This window comes from Acinonyx jubatus, chromosome E4, assembly GCF_027475565.1.
Source record: "Acinonyx jubatus isolate Ajub_Pintada_27869175 chromosome E4, VMU_Ajub_asm_v1.0, whole genome shotgun sequence".
NCBI classification, from domain to species: domain Eukaryota; kingdom Metazoa; phylum Chordata; class Mammalia; order Carnivora; family Felidae; genus Acinonyx; species Acinonyx jubatus.
The window spans coordinates 64,791,265-64,808,473 of record NC_069395.1 but is presented as its reverse complement, the minus strand read 5'-3'; the positions used below and the strand labels follow the sequence as shown (position 1 = coordinate 64,808,473).

At 42.9% G+C, this 17,209-nt stretch overlaps 1 protein-coding gene and 1 long non-coding RNA gene across 5 annotated transcripts in view; both read left to right on the top strand.

The window, feature by feature from the left end:
* Positions 1-7,181: 7,181 nt before the first annotated feature.
* The window catches only part of SMYD3 (SET and MYND domain containing 3), a 682,604-nt gene continuing 672,576 nt past the window's right edge, over positions 7,182-17,209 (top strand). For 2 of the 4 annotated variants that reach the window (XM_053209275.1, XM_053209273.1), the window contains exon 1: positions 7,183-7,441. In XM_053209275.1, coding sequence (XP_053065250.1) covers positions 7,278-7,441 — 164 coding nt within the window. In that variant the 5' untranslated portion in view covers positions 7,183-7,277. Of the gene's footprint in view, positions 7,442-17,209 lie in introns of all 4 variants that reach the window. The other 2 variants (XM_053209274.1, XM_027046248.2) reach the window with 2 other exon arrangements.
* LOC128313028 (uncharacterized) overlaps positions 7,448-17,209 on the top strand; it is a 37,982-nt gene continuing 28,220 nt past the window's right edge. The window contains exon 1 of the long non-coding RNA XR_008293135.1: positions 7,448-8,116. This is a non-coding gene — a long non-coding RNA (uncharacterized LOC128313028). The remainder of the gene's footprint in view (positions 8,117-17,209) is intronic.

The following is a 17,209-nucleotide window of genomic DNA, read 5'->3' as shown; positions in this document are numbered from 1 at the left end:
CTTGTGGATTTGATCAGATTGCATTTGTTTTGTTTTAAATTCTATCTCCTGTAGGTATACTGGTAGATGTAGGGTATTGCCAGATGAAATTTCGTTTTAAAAATCCCTTTGGCCAAGGGTGCCTGGCTGGCCTAGTCAGTAGAATGTGTGACTTGATCTCAGGATTGTGAGTTGAATCCCCACGTTGGGTGTAGAGCCTACTGAAAAAAAAAAATCCCTCTGGCCAAATATCTTACCTTGTATTTAAAAAAAAATTTTTTTTTTATGTTTTTATTTTATTTTTGAGAGAGAGACACACTGAGAGTGAGGGAGGGGCAGAGGGAGATGGAGAAGAATCTGAAGCAGGCTCCGGGCTCTGAGCTGTCAGCACAGGGCCTGACGTGGGGCTTGAACTCACAGACTGCAAGATCATGACCTGAGCTGAAGTCAGATGCCCAACTGACTGAGCCACCCAGGCGCCACTATCTTACCTTGTATTAAGTTAAATATTCCACTAACACTGTTGATCTTTTGCTTCCTCTTGGAGGGCAAAAGACTGTACATTATTAAGCTTAGAAAGTAAATTAAAATGATTTAAGTGGTTTTACTTTGCAAATTGTTGAATTATATTATCAAGTGCTGTACAATGAAATTATTTCAATTTTAATATGCTTTAAACTTTTTTAGAAATTAAAATATTTTAAGTAATAAGATTTTGTGATTTTTTTTTTAGTCTCTATCTAATGATACATTAAATTGACCCTAAGCTTTTCATTTTAAACTGTTATGTACGATGTGCTTTCAGTGAGTAATTCACTCTGCTATTCAAAAGTCGCTTGAATTTTTGTTCTATCAAGAAAGTTCATTTGAAGTTAGACCTTTACATGAAACTAAATGAAATTAAGAATATTTTCTTAGATCTTTGATTGAAGAAGCCACTAGGTTTTAACGGAGACATCAAATCTCAGATCTGTTTGCTATTATGATACTTCTTAATATGATACTTCTTAATACCTGAGTTACTAAGTAACTTGTTTGCAAGGCATGTCTTAATAACATTCAGCCAAACCAGTTCTTCCCTGCTATTGTCTTTGGTCTACAATTCAATCTGGCTGGAAACCGAATCCTCTTTTTTCTCTTGTAATTCCTATCCTGCCACTGTATAATCTGCCAAACTGTCATACCATTCAGTCTTCCACTGCTAGACCTTCAGCCTAAATTCCTCCTGAAGCTTTGTAACTAAACTCTAATATTCAGATACCAGGGGTGCCTGGGTGGCTGTCAGTTGGATGTCCGACTTCAGCTCGTTCAGCTCAGGTCATGATCTTGTGGTTTGTGGGTTTGAGCCCTGCGTCGGGCTTTGCACTGACAGCGTGGAGCCTGCTTCAGATTTTCTTTCTTCCCCTCTCTCTGCCCCTCCCCCGCTCACACTCGCTTGCTCTCTCAAAAACAAACATTAAAAATAATAATAGGGGCACCTGGGTGGCTCATTCAGTTAAATGTCTGACTTCAGCTCAAGTCATGATCTCAAGGTTTGTGAGTTCTAGCCCTGCGTCAGGCTCTGTGCTGACAGCTCGGAGACTGGAGCCTGTTTTGGAGGCTGTGTCTCCCTCTCTGCCCCTCCCATGCTTGAGCTCTGTCTCTCTCAAAAATAAATGAACATTAAAATAATAATAGGGCAAGAATAAGATACTGAAGGTGGAGTGATTCCTGGTGATGGCAAGGCCTAGTACCAGGTAATTCAGGGTTAAACACACACTTTGTCAAAGGACCTCATGGTTGGTCTTCTGGTTCATTTGAATCCCCCAAACGTTATGAGTTTAGCAGAACGTTCACATGGAATAGTAGGAGCATGGCCTGGTGTCTCTGAAGGAAAGTTTTTATTAGAAGAGTAAAATAGTTGTCCATACAGTTAATCTCTGGGTAAGGTCATGGTGGCTAAAGACCAGTAGAAGAGGTAAGAGCTTGAGCTATTACAAGAGGAGACTCTCAGTCGTATTTAAGGATTTTGTGTGTGTGTGTTTGTTTTTGGAATATTGATAACTTTCCAATAAGAAAATAGGTGTTTTTCTCTAGAAAATGTAAGAATCCAGTCAGTGTAAATTCAGAAGGTGATTGGGACCAAAACAGGTATGTTCTGTATTAGAATTTTTAAAAATATTCTGTTATTGTGGAGTAATAACCATTCTCATCACTAAATTGTAGAATGGCATTTAACAGGTTAATTATCTGGCCCTTGGTTTTGCATGTGTAAAATGAAAAAGATTGGACTTTGTGGCCCTTTTATCTGTGATATTCTATAATTCTGTGATACTGTATTACCAAAGTGTACTCCTACAGGGAGGAAAACCTGGAGAATGAAGTCAGCGTACAAAAAGCAGAGCTAACACATGGAATTAGGAGACATCACTTTGATAACATTCGAGCCCCCTGGCTCCAGCCATACCTAAAGCCATATATGTGTCCAAAGCCAAGCAAATGCCTGAAGCCAATCAGTTTCCTTTATATAAATACTATCTCAGTAGCACTCATCAATAGCATCCCATTTCAACATGGGGATCTTCTAACGACTAAAAATTAGCACAATGCTCGAGTGATGACCAGTTGGTGACCTCCACGCCATGCCTGGACTAGAAGGAAGGGGTGTTTTAAGTTCCATGTCCTATTAGTGTATTACTGGCACCATTCTAAGGCTTGAAAGAGGAATCCTAGTTACCTGGTGAGACATGAAATACACTTTAAAAAATAATCCAGTAAGTGTTGGTTAATAACCAAGTTCATTTCGTTTATTACTAAAACTGCTGGGTAGTTCTGTATTAAACATTTATAGCTACTACTTAATTTACCTCTTCCTAATAAAACAGCGTGTTAAAATTTCAATTAAGGTTTATGGGGAATTGAGGCACATTCTGTGCTCTCCTTGGATTTTATCTGCTCATTAGAAGCGAGGATATGAGGGGCGCCTGGGTGGCTCAGTTGGGTAGACATCCAACTTCGGCTCTCACAGTTCATAGGTTCATGGTTTTGAGCCCTGTATCAGGCTTTCTGCTGTCAGCCCTGAGCCTGCTTCGGATCCTCTGCCCCTCCCCCGCTCACAAGCATTCTCTCTCTTTCTCTCTCTCTCTCAAAAATAAAAAGCACAAGGATATGAAAGGGAAAAACTAGGGTGAGAAAGCATTGCTTTTTTTGTATTTTAAAAATCTAATTTAGATTCATGATGAAACTGATTGTAAATTTAGTAAGAATTTTCATTGGAAACATCAAATCTCCAAGACTTGGAGAAAGATGGTTTCAACATCCTACCCAGGATTTCCTTATTACTTATGGTATAAAAACCTGTACTCCATACATCATGAACCTCTTAATGTCTTCCAGTTCTCCTTAAACTTCTTTTACTGTTTTCATGTGAGAGAAACCACCAAAAGAATTTATTGAGTTGCAAGATAAGATGGAGGGCCCAGGGATTCTGAGCTTCTGTTTCTAAAATACATCTAGGGGCGCCTGGGTGGCTCAGTCCATTAAGTATCTGACTTCAGCTCAGGTCATGATCTCACAGTTCGTGGGTTCAAGCCCTGCATCGGGCTCTGTGCTGACAACTCAGAACCTGGAGCCTGCTTCGGATTCTGTGTCTCCCTCTCTCTCTGCCCCTCCCCTGCTCATACTCTGTCTCTCAAAAGTAAATAAATGTGTAAAAAAAATTTTTTTTAAATAAAATACATCTAAACATAACATGGTCCCTCCCAAGCAACTTTAAATAATATTAAGAGTCAGTCATCTTTCCAGTTTCTGAGTGGTTTTGTATAGCAAATTTGGAACCTGATGCTTCTGATTTATCATTTTAGAGTTCTGAAAAGCAACAACCCATCTTACAATAATTAAATGGATCTTTTTTATTAAGTAAAAGAATTTAACTCTGTCACTGAACATGTGTTTCTCCTTATAGGATGTTAAATTGCATGATTGTGGAATCGCTTATTTCATCAGTAGGAACAGATCCAAATTTTGTGGGGTGCAGGTTTATACAACTTTAGCGAGCAATAGAAACACTATACTCATTTAGTGCTAATTCTCCATTCCCTTCCCCCAGCACTTGATAACTGATATTCTACTTTTTGTCTCTATGAATTTGTCTATTCCAGAAACCGTACGATATTTGTTGTTTTGTGTCTGCAGTATTTCACTTAGCATGATTTCAAGGTTCATCCACATTATAATGTATTAGAATTTCATTTTTAAGGCTGAGTAATATTCCATTGTATGTATATACCACATTTTGTTTATTCACCTGTTGACGCACACTTGGATTGTTTCTACATTTTGGCTACTGTGGATAATGCTGCTATGAACATGGGCGTGCAATCTCTTGTAGTTCCTGCTTTCAAATCTTTTGGGTATTGGGGGACTTCTTTTAAGAAAAAGGATACAGGGGCGCCTGGGTGGCTCAGTCTGTTGAGTGTCTGACTATTGATCTTGGCTCAGGTCATGATCCCCAGGTCGTGGGATCAAACTCTGCATAAAACTCTGCACAGAGCCTGAAGCCTGCTTGAGATTCATTCTCTCTCTCTCTCTCTCTCTCTCTCTCTCAAATTAAAAAAACAAAATCAAAACAATGAATATGACTGTAAGCACAAAAGGGAGTATTTGGAATGAGAAAAGAAGTCACAACAACAAAAAAATTTAAAGCTGATAAGTACCACAAATATCATGAAATCCAGAAAAAAAATTATTAACTGTGATAGAGCCCTTGATACTCCCCCCCCACCTACATTTTAGGTTGCATATTCTTTGATCACTTCTTTACAAGACAATAATTTTATAATACCAGTTTCTTTTTTTAATTTAATTTATTTATTTTTTGTATTTTTAAAAAATTTATATCCAAGTTAGCTAACATAGTGTAATAGTGACTTCAGGAGTAGAATTTAGTGATTCATCACTTATATATAACACCAGTGCTAATCCCAACAAGTGCCCTCCTTAATGCCCATCATCCATTTAGCCCATCCCCTCCACCCAAAACCCCACTAGCAACCTTCAGTTTGTTTTCTCTATTTAAGAGTCTCTTATGGTTTGTCTCTCTCTGTGTTTTTCTATTATTTTTGCTTCCCTTCCATTATGTTCATCTGTTTTGTTTCTTAAATTCCACACGAGTGAAATCATATTTGTCTTTCTCTGACTGACCTATTTCGCTTAACATAATACACTCTAGTTCCATCCACCTTGTTGCAAATGGCAAGATTTCATTCTTTTTTTTTTAAATGTTTATTTTTGAAGGGGAGAGAGACAGAGCATGATTGGGGGAGGGGCAGAGAGAGAGGGAGACACAGAATCTGAAGCAGGCTCCAGGCTCTGAGCCATCAGTACAGATCACGGTGCGGGGCTCGAACCCACGAACCGTGAGATCATGACCTGGGCCGAAGTCAGATGCCTAACTGACTGAGCCACCCAGGTGCCCCTAGATTTCATTCTTTTTGATCGCTGAGGAATACTCCATTGTATATATATACCACATCTTCTTTCTCCATTCATCAGTTGATAGACATTTGGACTCGTTCCAGACTTTGGCTCTTGTCAATAGTGCTGCTGTAAACATTGGGTGCATGTGTCCCTTCAAATCAGCACTCTTGTATCCTTTGGATAAATACCTAGTGGTGCAATTACTGGGTCATAGGGTAGTTCTGTTTTTAATTTTTTGAGGAACCTCCACACTGTTTTCCAGAATTGCTGCACCAGTTTGCATTCCCACCAGCAGTGAACAAGTGTTCCCCTTTCTCCACATCCTTGTCTGAGTTGTTAATTTTAGCCATTCTGACAGGCATGAATGAGGTGGTATCTCATTGTGGTTTTGATTTGTATTTCTCTGATGATGAGTAATGTTGAGCATCTTTTCATGCGTCTGTTAGACATCTGGATGTCTTCTTTGGAGAAGTGTCTATTCATTTCTTTTGCCCATTTCTTCACTGGATTATTTGTTTTTTGGGGGTGTTGAGTTTGCTAAGTTCTTAATAGATTTTAGACACTAACCCTTTATCTGATTTGTCATTTGCAAATATCTTCTCCCATTCTGTCAGTTGCCTTTTAGTTTTGCTGATTGTTTCCTTCCCTGTGCAGAAGTTTTTAATCTTAATGATGTCCCAATAGTTCACTTTTGCTATTGTATCTCTTGCCTCCGGAGCTATGTCAAGTAAGAAGTTGGTGTGGCTGAGGTCAAACAGGTTATTGCCTGTTTTCTCTTCTAGGATTTGATGGCTTCCTGTCTTATGTTTAGATCTTTCATCCATTTTGAGTTTATTTTTGTGTATGGTGTAAGAAAGTGGCCCAGGTTCATTCTTCGGCACGTTGCTGTCTAGTTTTCCCAACACCATTTGCTAAAGAGACCGTCTCTTTTCCATTGCATATTCTTTCCTGCTTTGTCAAAGATTAGTTTGCCATACGTTTCTGGTCCATTTCTGGGTTCTCTAGTCTGTTCCATTGACCTATGTGTCTGCTCTTGTGCCAGTACCATAGAGTCTTGATGATGACAGCTTTGTAATACAGCTTGAAGTCTGGAATTGTGATGCCTCCAGCTTTGCTTTTCTTTTTCAGGATTGCTTTGTCTGTTCGGGGTCTTTTCTGGTTCCACACAAATTTTAGGATTATTTGTTCTAACTCTGTGAAGAATGCTGGTATTATTTTGATAGGGATTGCTGGATCCTGGTTTTTAAAAGAAAGCTACAAGAGCCATTCTTAAAATGAATATAGTTTTTACTTGGTAGCATAGAATAATCTTCCTTGGGGTGATGATATTGTAGTCCTACTGTGTATTTTTATTCTGAGGAAATGCATGTGGCAGTATTTAATTATGAAATGTTATAATGCATCACTTATGAGATTTCATGATGATTGCAGCTTACCTTTATATGATTCAACAACACAACTTACTTTCAAGGGGTTCAACAACCATACCTACATACTTGGGGAGAGAAAATGGACAGAAATGGCAAAATGCTAAGAACTGTGTGATCTAGGAGTAGGGTCCCCAACAAAATACCGAATGTGTGTGAACACCGCTGCTCTCGCGGAGCTACTCTGGAACCTGCCTCCAAACCTGGGAGTCCTAGGCTGGGCCCGTGCCGACCACCCCAGGCTCCCGCCCCGGCTCTCCTCCAGACCCTGTCTGGGCATGCGCGGAGGTCCCGCGCGCCCGCCCCGCCCCTCGGGCGTACGTGAGCGCGCAGGGCGCAGGCGCGCGGCTCCCGGCGGCACGCGAGACGCCAGCTGCGGGAAGCGGAGGACGACTGAGGTGCCGACCTGAGGTGATGGAGCCGCCGAAGGTGGAAAAGTTCAGCTCCGCCAACAGGGGAAATGGGCTGCGCGCCTTGGTGCAGCTGCGCCCCGGAGAGCTGCTCTTCCGCTCAGATCCCTTGGCGTACACGGTGTGCAAGGGGAGTCGTGGCGTCGTCTGCGACCGCTGCCTCCTCGGGTACGTACAGAGCGCCCTCGCCCACCCGAGTCCGGGGCGGCGCGGGGAGACATCGTGGGGCCGCCCGCCGCGCGAGACCGCACGGCCGTGGGTGCGCCGATATGGGGGCGCTGCCCCGATGCGCAGCCCCGCGCGGTTCCCGGAGGCGCGTCGCGGCTGACAAGGTGCTGCGTGCCGGGCTTTGGGGGCGTTCCGGGCTCAGCCCTTCCAGCTCTGGTGGGGGGGGGCGGTGGTTTGCGGAGCTGGACCCGCTGACACCCCCGCCCGCCCCGGGGCTGCGCTAGGAATTGGAGGGAGCCGGTGGGGGCAGAGCTGAGGAGCGGTGTTGCGCTACGGGTAATTTTCCTGGGGAACAAAAAGTCTGTGTCCTGGGCGGCCCTGGAAGTCACAATGGGCGGGGGTCGGGGTGGGCGGGTGCAGGGGTGCGTAAAAACCCGGCCCAGGGCTGAGGCCCCGCTAGCAGAGGACCGGGCTTGCGGGAGGCGGAAGAATCTCGGTGTTTACAGAACACGTTCCAGGGTCCAGGTTGTGTGTGGCCTGGGAACCCGTGGAGATGAACGGGACATCCTTAAGAATCCTGAAGGAGCACTTAAGTGAGAGCGAGAATGAATTGCAGCGAATCAGAAGGGCTGAAATAGAGACGCAGCAGTGCTATGGGAGCACGAGTTACTGAGGGTGCGTGAAGCGCTGTGCGCGTAATGGCTAACTCTCAGCCACATAGCGGGGTGCGAGAGTCACGAGCCTGAGGCCCTGGGCGGATGTGAAGGGCTGTGCGAACGCAGGTTGTGGGAATATGCAGTACACAGGCACAGTCATAGGAACTGTAGTCAGGCAGCGAGTGTCGCTGAGCTCCGGTGGTATGCCGGAGGGGGGCGCTCTCCAGGACTGCTCTTGCAGACCGCTTAGCCTGGGGTTTGGGTGGACGGGGGTGAGGAGGTGGTTGCGGAATTCAAATGGGTAGGTTGACCATAAATCTACCAAGGCCTGGGGCGCCTGGGTGGCCCAGTCCGTTAAGCATCCGACCTCGGCTCCGGTTGGCTCAGGTCATGATCTCACGGTTCGTGAGTTCGAGCCCCGGGCCAGGCTCTTTGCTGACAGCTCGGAGCCTGGAGCCTGCTTCGGATTCTGTGTCTCCCTCTCTCTCTCTGCCCCTCCCCCACTTGCTCTCTCTCTGTCTCAAAATAAGTAAACATTTTTGGGGCTCCTGGGTGGCTTCGTCAGTTAAGCGTCCCACTTGGGCTCAGGTCAAAATCTTGAGGTTTGTGAATTCGAGCCCCGCGTGGGGCCCTGTGCTGATGGCTCAGAGCCTGGAGCCTGCTTCCGAGTCTGTGTCTCCCTCTCTCTTTCTGCCCCTCCCCCACTTGCTCTCTCTCTGTCTCAAAATAAATAAACATTTTTGGGGCTCCTGGGTGGCTCCGTCAGTTAAGCGTCCCTCTTGGACTCAGGTCATAATCTTGAGGTTCATGAGTTCGAGCCCCACGTCAGGCTCTGTGCTGACAGCTCAGGGCCTGGTGCTGCTTCGGATTCTGTGTCTCCCTCGCTCTCTGCCCCTCCCCACTTGCTCTCTCTCTCTGTCTCAAAATAAATAAACATTTTTGGGGCTCCTGGGTGGCTCTCTCAGTTAAGCGTCCCACTTCGGCTTAGGTCACGATCTCACGGTTTGTGAGTTCGAGCCCCACGTCAGGCTCTGTGCTGACAGCTCAGAGCCTGGAGCCCGCTTTGGATTCTGTGTCTCCCTCGCTCTCTGCCCCTCCCCACTCATGCTCTGTCTCTCTCTCTCCGTCAAAAATAAATAAACATTAAAAAAATAAAATCTTACCAAGTCCTAATTTGATTTGTAGTTGAGGAATTTATTTAACTTTTGTATTTTAAGATCATTAAATAACAGTTGTATCTGTATCTTCCTGATGTAACCACAACAGCAACAACAAAAAATCTGTTGAGGAGAGAGCACTTTGAAGTTTTTGTAAACTTCAGAACTTATAAAAGTTTTGAAAACAGTTAATTCCTTTGAAGACTTAACTTTTGAGGTGCCTGGGTGGCTCAGTGGGTTAAACATCCTACTCTGGATTTCAGCTCAGGTCATGATGTCACCGTTTGTGAGTTCGAGCCCCACTCAGGCTCTGTGTTGGTAGCCAGGAACCTGCTTGGGGTTCGCACTCTGCCTGTTCCTCTGCTCCTCCCCCACTTGTGTCCCTCCCCCCCCCCCATAAATAAGTAAACATTAAAAAGAAGAGACTTAACTATTTGCTGAAGTCCCCCACATTGAAAGTTACACATTAAAAGAAAAAAGCTCATTTATTTATTTTGAGCGGGGGAGGGGCAGCGAGAGAGGGAGAGAGAGAGAATCCCAAGCAGGTTCCCCAGTGTCAGCGTGGAGCCAGACGTGGGGCTCCATCTCAGGAACCATGAGATCATGACCTGAGCTGAAATCAGGAGTCAGAATCTTAACCAACTGAGCCACCCAGGCGCCCTGAAAGTTATAGATCTTTAATTCTTATTCAAGCAAATTAGAAACTTGGGCTCTTCATCCTGCTGAATCATCTGTGGGTATATTTAGAGTTTGAAGGTAGTTAGTCCACAGTAGGGAACTTGCTTGATGAAGAAGGTGTGGGTCATCTTCCAGATGAAATTGGACTGGCAACGTTATTTAGTAGTTGGGATGGAAACGTTTTGGAATTAATACGTGACACATTATTAACTGAATTATCAGCGGAACTTGAGTCATATGACACACAGAATTGTCTCTTTTCCAAAGTAGACTACACAGACCCAGTCCTTTGTGGGTGGGATGCTTCTTTATTCACCATACTATTTCATTCCTGTTGGCTATCACTCATGTTTCTTATTGGCAAGAAATTACTTGTTAGTTATGCTTTAAGCAAAAAAGGAATTAAAAAGGAATTAAATGCAAGAGCATTGGGGAGATCTTAGCATTGGTTTGAGGTCTGGAGGAGCTCCAGTTCTGCCAGTGGGCAGGAACCAAGGAAAGTTGCACAGTCAGGATTACAGTTCAGAAGCAGCTGGGGTTGAGACCTGGGGAGTGGGTCACTTTTGATGCTGTCTGGTAATACTGGTTTTTACGGCATGTATTACCAGCACCTTGATCCTGGGCCCTGCTGCTGCTGGGAAACTGGGTATTGCTGGAAAGTTGCTTTCTCAACCATGTTTCTTTGTGGTATTAGCTTCTGATTCAAAATCGTCAGTGGGTGTCTTGGATTGGCTGGGATTAGGTCACTGCCTGCATCCTAGCTGCAATGGAATTTGAGAAGGTAAGTATTAGGCCTTTTTGGCTTTTAGAAAGGAGGCAGGCTCTGTTTCCACCAGTGTTCAGATAGTGGGGAAATTAGCAAACATAAACATAGGAAAAGGGATCTCAGTAAATGCCAAGCATCCAAACTAAAACAAACTAAAGGAAGTTTCATACTAACACACTCATTTAGTAGCGCTCTACACAAAAAACACATTTGCACTTATTTTGGATTGCTAGGATATATTCACTTGTGTTGTCATAGTAGGTGCTCTGTTGAACACTTTCACGTAAGTGGTTGTCGTGTTTCTCAAGTTTTCTACCACAACTGAATGACCATCACTGGGATAAAGTTTCTGTGTTGTCATCTTGTAAGTGAAATTCATTCATCCTTAATTGTACGTATTAGGTAATCTTTCAATTTTTGAGACCCCAATGCCTGACACATAGTAAGCTTTTAGTTTGTGTTACAGACATCTTGTCGAATTTTCCTCTAGCTGTCCTTGCCCTTCTGTCTTCCTTTTGAATCAAGAAATGGTGGGGCGCCCTGGTGCCTCAGTCGGTTGAGCATCCTACTTCGGCTCAGGTCATGATCTCGCAGTTGGTGAGTTCGAGCCCCGTCTCAGGCTCTGTGATGATAGCTTAGAGCCTGGAGCCTGCTTTGGATTCTGTTTCTCTCTCTCTCTCTCTCTCTCTTTCTCTCTTTCTCTCTGCCCCTCCCCTGCTTGTGCCTGTGCGCTGTCTCTCAAAAATAAATAAGCATTAAAAAAAATTAAAAAAGAAATGAAATGAAAATATTAGTTTGTAGCAATAACAGTTTTGGGGTGGTGACAACATAAAATAACAGATATTTATTATAATTACTTTATTACTTCACTCTACCTGATTTCCTTTAGCCTTGGGGTATTTGAACAGTGCTTTAGTTCTTGCCTATTTATTTATTTCATTATTATTTATATATATATTTATTATATGAAATTTATTGTCAAATTAGTTTCCATATGCCTATTTTTATTAACAGAGAAACTTGAATTTGCTTCATGGCTTCCCTTGCTTTTTTTCCTCTCATTAAGGATTGGCTTCTGGTTTTTTATGTTGCAAGTGAAAAAATGAAGTATATAAATTGGGGAAGGATTAAATGATACGAAATTGTGACCTGAAATAATTTATATTATCCTTTTTCTGTATTCCTCACCTCTTTAGTTTGATAGCTGGAACACATGGACAAACAGGTTATTTGTGTTTTCTCTTTTGGTAAATGCAGCATATAAAATTCCATTTGTAATTATTTTGTTTGTAAAACTTACCTGTTTAGTGACCTAACTCTCTCCTGTTATGTCCTTGGAGCCTAGCACACAGGAGATGGTAACTGTTGAAGTTGTGAAAGGATAGTATTTTAGGGAATTTTAAGTCACTGTATGTTTGTTTTTGGTTTTCGAAAGTTCCAAGTTGCCTGTAGCTTCCTATCAAGAACTTCCTCTGACATTCTCTAATGATAGTTTCTTCTATGGGCTAAGGAGGATATGATATCTCTTCTGTCATTATGGCTGAACTTGAGGCTAGTGCCTCTCAGGAGGACGGAAGATGAATTGGAAATGGAAAGTCCATCTTTTTCAGCCCTGAATTATGGGAAGAAGGGGGACAGAGGTAGGGAAAACAGATTGTGAGAAATACATGTTTTTTCTTTTTTCTTTCTTTCTTTCTTTCTTTCTTTCTTTCTTTCTTTCTTTCTTTCTTTCTTTCTTCTTTCTTTCTTTCTTTTCTTGAAAGATTTTACTTTTTAAAGAGTAATCTCAATAACCTGGCAATCTAGAGTCCCGTGGTCCACTGATTGAGACAGGCAGCTGCTCCAGAAATACATGTTTTGAGCTTCCTTGTCTGGCCAAAGTTCTGGGGTTAGGATGAGGGTGTTAAATAGGTTGAAGGGACAGTCCAAAGTAGAAGGCTTTTGATTGGGTCTGTGGCTGGTTCTGTCAGTAGAGCATGCAACTTGATTTCATGGTCATGAGTTCAGGCCTCATATAGGGTGTAGGGCTTACTTAAAAAACAAACAAAAAGGCTCGAAAGGTGAAAGTCTGGCTGTGCTCCTTGTTTGGAATCTCTAGAGGGCATAGCTATGTGGGTTAATGCTGTGACAACACGGGGATAGAGCACAGTAAGGGTAGAAGGAAGTGGATAGATAGATGGATGAACCTGGGGAAGCTAAATAGTTCTCATGCCACTGTGAGGGATGCGGAGGAGCTGAGAGTCCTGGTAGACAGCAGGCATCATACCATTCTAGACTGAAGGTCAGGATCATGGATATAGGGGTAGGAGCAGGCATGACATCCCAAAAGGTGAGATGGCACCAGTCCAGCCATGGGATGTGATCTCCTCTTTGCAGCAGAGTTCAGTGAGCATCCACAGAGACACGAAGATCCTAGGTCTTCTTGCCACCATAAGGATGTCCCTTCAGCCCCATTTGGATAAAAATTTACCTGAAAGCAGCTATTTAAACCAGCTCTGGTAAGGAGATAAACTTAAATGTCTGAATATTAACTGGAAGAGACCGACATATTATCTGGTGAATTTTAGGTTTCTGGCCATTTCCTAGGGTGGGTGTTCGTAAGGAAGATTAGATTAATTATTAGAAAAAACAGCCCTATGTTCATGTTACAGACTTGATCTGTTCTAGAAAATAAAGCAGCTACATTTGAGTTACAGTGTGGATAGATATGACCAGGCAATAAAGGGCAAAAAAGGAACAGTGTGTGGTGAGATGATGTAATCCATCTTGGCTAAGGACTGAACCTAGTGTGGAGGCAGGAATACCTTCATGTACTGAGGTAAGAAGAAGAGTGCCAGAGAAGGCAACAGTGGTGATTGAAAGGTTTGAGGACAGCTAGGAAAGTGACTAGTCTTGCTGAGTGACTCAGTCTTAAGAGAAGGTTTGAAATATTCTAGAAGAGTGAATTGCCTAGTGAAATATAGTAGGATAGCTTGGGCGTGCCGAGGGTCCACTTAAAACTTGTGTTCATTCATTTGAAGTGAGAGCAGTCAGGGGAGGGCTTTTTTCTCACCCCGCGGTCAGCTACTTGACTGTGAGTTAGGTTTACCCAGGATTGCCAGGTTAGTTTAGTGGATGGAGAGTGGGAGAAGGAAGTTGAAGTTGTAGGCAAGGCAGGGATAATCAGGCACCATGATTTTTGAGCAAGGGACTTAGGTCATAAGGAGGGGAGGGTGATGGACAGTGGGCTGTGATGAAATCCGTGGATTAGGGGACATGATGTGGTCAAGGGAGAGGTGGAGTGGCCAGAGTGGGCTGACTTGATGTGCATATACATGCACGTGTGCTTTAGAAGTGGTGTGTGTGTGCTGGAGCAAGAGGGTTTAAGGTGTGGCAGAAGGTGGCGGAGATAGGGGAGAAGATTGTTAGAATGAGCAGCAAGCTGAGAGGCTGAGGTGTTAGATGAATTTTCTAAGTGAAGGTACCAGTAACGTTAGGCATTGGAATGAATAGTTTTGGCAAAGGCAGAATTCTCACATTGGCTTCCTAAGCCAAGATTTAAGGGCCTGTGGAGAACCAGCCAAGTGGAGACAGATGGGCACTCACCTCTGTTCACGTAATGGGTAAAAGGCATTCTGTGGGTTTTCAGCTGGTTTAGTGAAATAAGTCAGCAACAGGTGCTGGTGAACTGTTGTTGTGTTATAGACTCTTCTTGGGAAGAGGGGCGGTGGGCTTTGGAGGTTGAAGGAAGGACCTCAAAGAGTAGAACCTTGAGAGATGGCTTGAAGTCAGGACTTGCAGATTCCTGGGCACTGGCTAATGGATATACCTGAGCATCAAGGAAGGACTGATAATAAGGTGGGTGGGAAAGGACTCTATGGATATGAATTCCATTTTTCTTTTTGAGTGGGAGTTATAATTCCTGTTTCTTTTGCTTCTTTTTCTTCTGCAAGGAAGTTTGGCAAAGGGCAGTATGGCAGAGTTCTGAGCCTGCAAACATTTGGTCCATGTGAATGCCACAGCAGAGGACATTCTTAATCAGACAGGACGACCTGCTTTGTGGATAGCAGTAAGTTATTCTTCTTCAGACAGCCTGATGATTGTTCAGAGGTCTCATGAACAGAGCAACTGTGGGGACAGGGATGGAGATCGGTGCCTGGAACTCAAAAGTTCAGACTTCCCCTCACCATGGTCATTGTGGCTTCTGCTGGTACAGAGTGCCCAGTTTGGGATCCTGGGTTCCCCCACATGGCAACACATCTTTGGGACCAGCCAGCCAGCTGGTGTCAGGTTTTTATCATAGACCCTTTTGTCATGGGAAGGGTCACTGATTTGTTCATATTGAAACATTCTGTTTTTTCCCCCCTGCACTTTGATTTGCCTTTCTCCACCTGTGCTTCCATCTCTGAAACCTACTAACAGTCTTCTGTAGCTTCTCAGGTTGCCTCAGACCTTCACAGAAGGAGAATTGAAGCAATGGGTTAATGTCTGTGGTTTGCCCGCTGTTGACATACGCTGTCATTTGAGGTACCTGATACCATGGAGCAGTGTTTCTCAAACTTTTCAGTGTCAGAACCCACTCTTAAAAATTGGGAAGGATTTCATAGGAGAGTCTTTAAATAAAAACAGTTATTTAGGACTGAAGAGGATTTACTTATGTGGCTATCTCTATTGACTTTACTGCATAAAAAAAACTGGTAAGTTTGAAAATACGTATTCAAACATAATTATTACATTTTAACAAAGTTTTTAGTGAAACAAACTTTTTCGTTAAAAAACATTTTTTTTTTAGTTTATTCATTTATTTTGAGTGAGAGAGATAGTGAGTGAGGGAGGGAGGGGCAGAGGGAGAGGGAAAGAGAATCCCAAGTAGGCCCTGCAATGTCTGCGCAGAGCCCGACGTGGGGCTTGATCCCACGAACCGTGAGATCATGACCTAAGCCAGAATCAAGAGTTGAACGCTAAAGTGACTGAGCCACCCACGTGCCCTGGGATGGTGATTAATGTGGATTATCAAGGGAAAGTAAGAGAGCTGCCTTCTAGTTACTTGTCACCATGGTATGTGATGATTGAATATTATTAGTCAGTATCTAATATTCATTACCGTTAGCAATGCCAGGCATGATTTTAAGTGCTTTATTTTGTGTATTATTTCACTTAATTCTCATGATAATCTGAAAAAAGTGTCTATTATGTTCCTTACGAACACAAATATGGACTAGAGAACATTCATATGCTTGTAGGAGTGCAATTTTATAGTACCTGTAAAAATTGAGCACTATATTTTGTTGACCCTACTTTTGGAATTCTGACAGAAATACAAATACCAGTGGTTGTACAAGGATACTTAGCATAGCAGTTTGATAATTAAAAAGGGAGAGAGAATTTTAATGTTTGTTAATAAGGGGACTGGTTAAGTTGTGGCGTAGCCATATTGTAGAATACTGTCTAGCTGTTCAGATTGATAGATCCATATGTACAGATGTGGATGGATGTCCATGATGCATTCCTGGGTGAATACAGTTGGAGGACAATGTATATTTCCAATAAATCTTTGTGTGAGCATATATGTACTTGTGTGTATAGAAGAAGTTTGGAAGAACACCCCGGAATTCTAATACTTCTTGAGAATGGGACTTGGAGGTGGGAGGGAAGATATTCCTTTGTACTTTTTATATTTTGTATTTTTATCCCAGTCAAGCTTGTATTCTTTTTTGTAATTAGAAATCTAAATACACTTTGAGAAAGTCTTTCTTAGACTTTGTTTCATTTGAAATTGTATAAAACAGTGTGTGCAGCTTGGGATGAAGATGTCTTAGAAACGCTTTCCAGCTTATGTCCCACTTTTTTTTTTTTTTTTTTTTTTTTTTTTTTTGAAGCATCAGTTGATTAGACTGAGAGTGAACCTCTTGCTAGAAGGTGAGTAAGCTCACTGGCTGGTCATAGGCTCTAGAGTTTGAACTGAGGAAGGTAGGACTACTGCCAGTCCTCATGATAGTCAGCCCCTGTGTGAGCCTGGTTATTTAACTTTTCCTTGGTATTCCTTGGTGTTCTCAGTATCCATTACTAAACTTTACTCATTTTCCTCAGCGAGCACACAAGATGACTACATTTCTCAGCCTCCTTTCAGTTTGATTGGGACCCTGTGACTCATTTTTGGCCATGGAGTGTGGGCTGGAGGTTATATAAGCCATTTCTGGGTCTACCATAAAATATCCTGTGCATTCTTCCCTCTCTCTTGCCTTGTGGAGGCCATGAATTGAGTTGGAGAAACAAGCATGAGTCAGAGCTTGGAGGAGAGTTGCTCTGATGAATTGCCCTACATGCATCAGATTTAGTAGGAGCTAGAAATAAATCTCTATTTAGTTGAGTCACTTAGAGCAGCTCACTTAGAGCAGCCCTTCTTGAACTTTAACGTGCAAATAAATCACCTGAAGATTTTGTTCAAGTAGATTCTGATTTGGTAAGGTCTGGGTTGGGTATGAGATTCTCATTTCCTTCCCTTTTCCTTTCCCTTTCCCTTTCCCTTTCC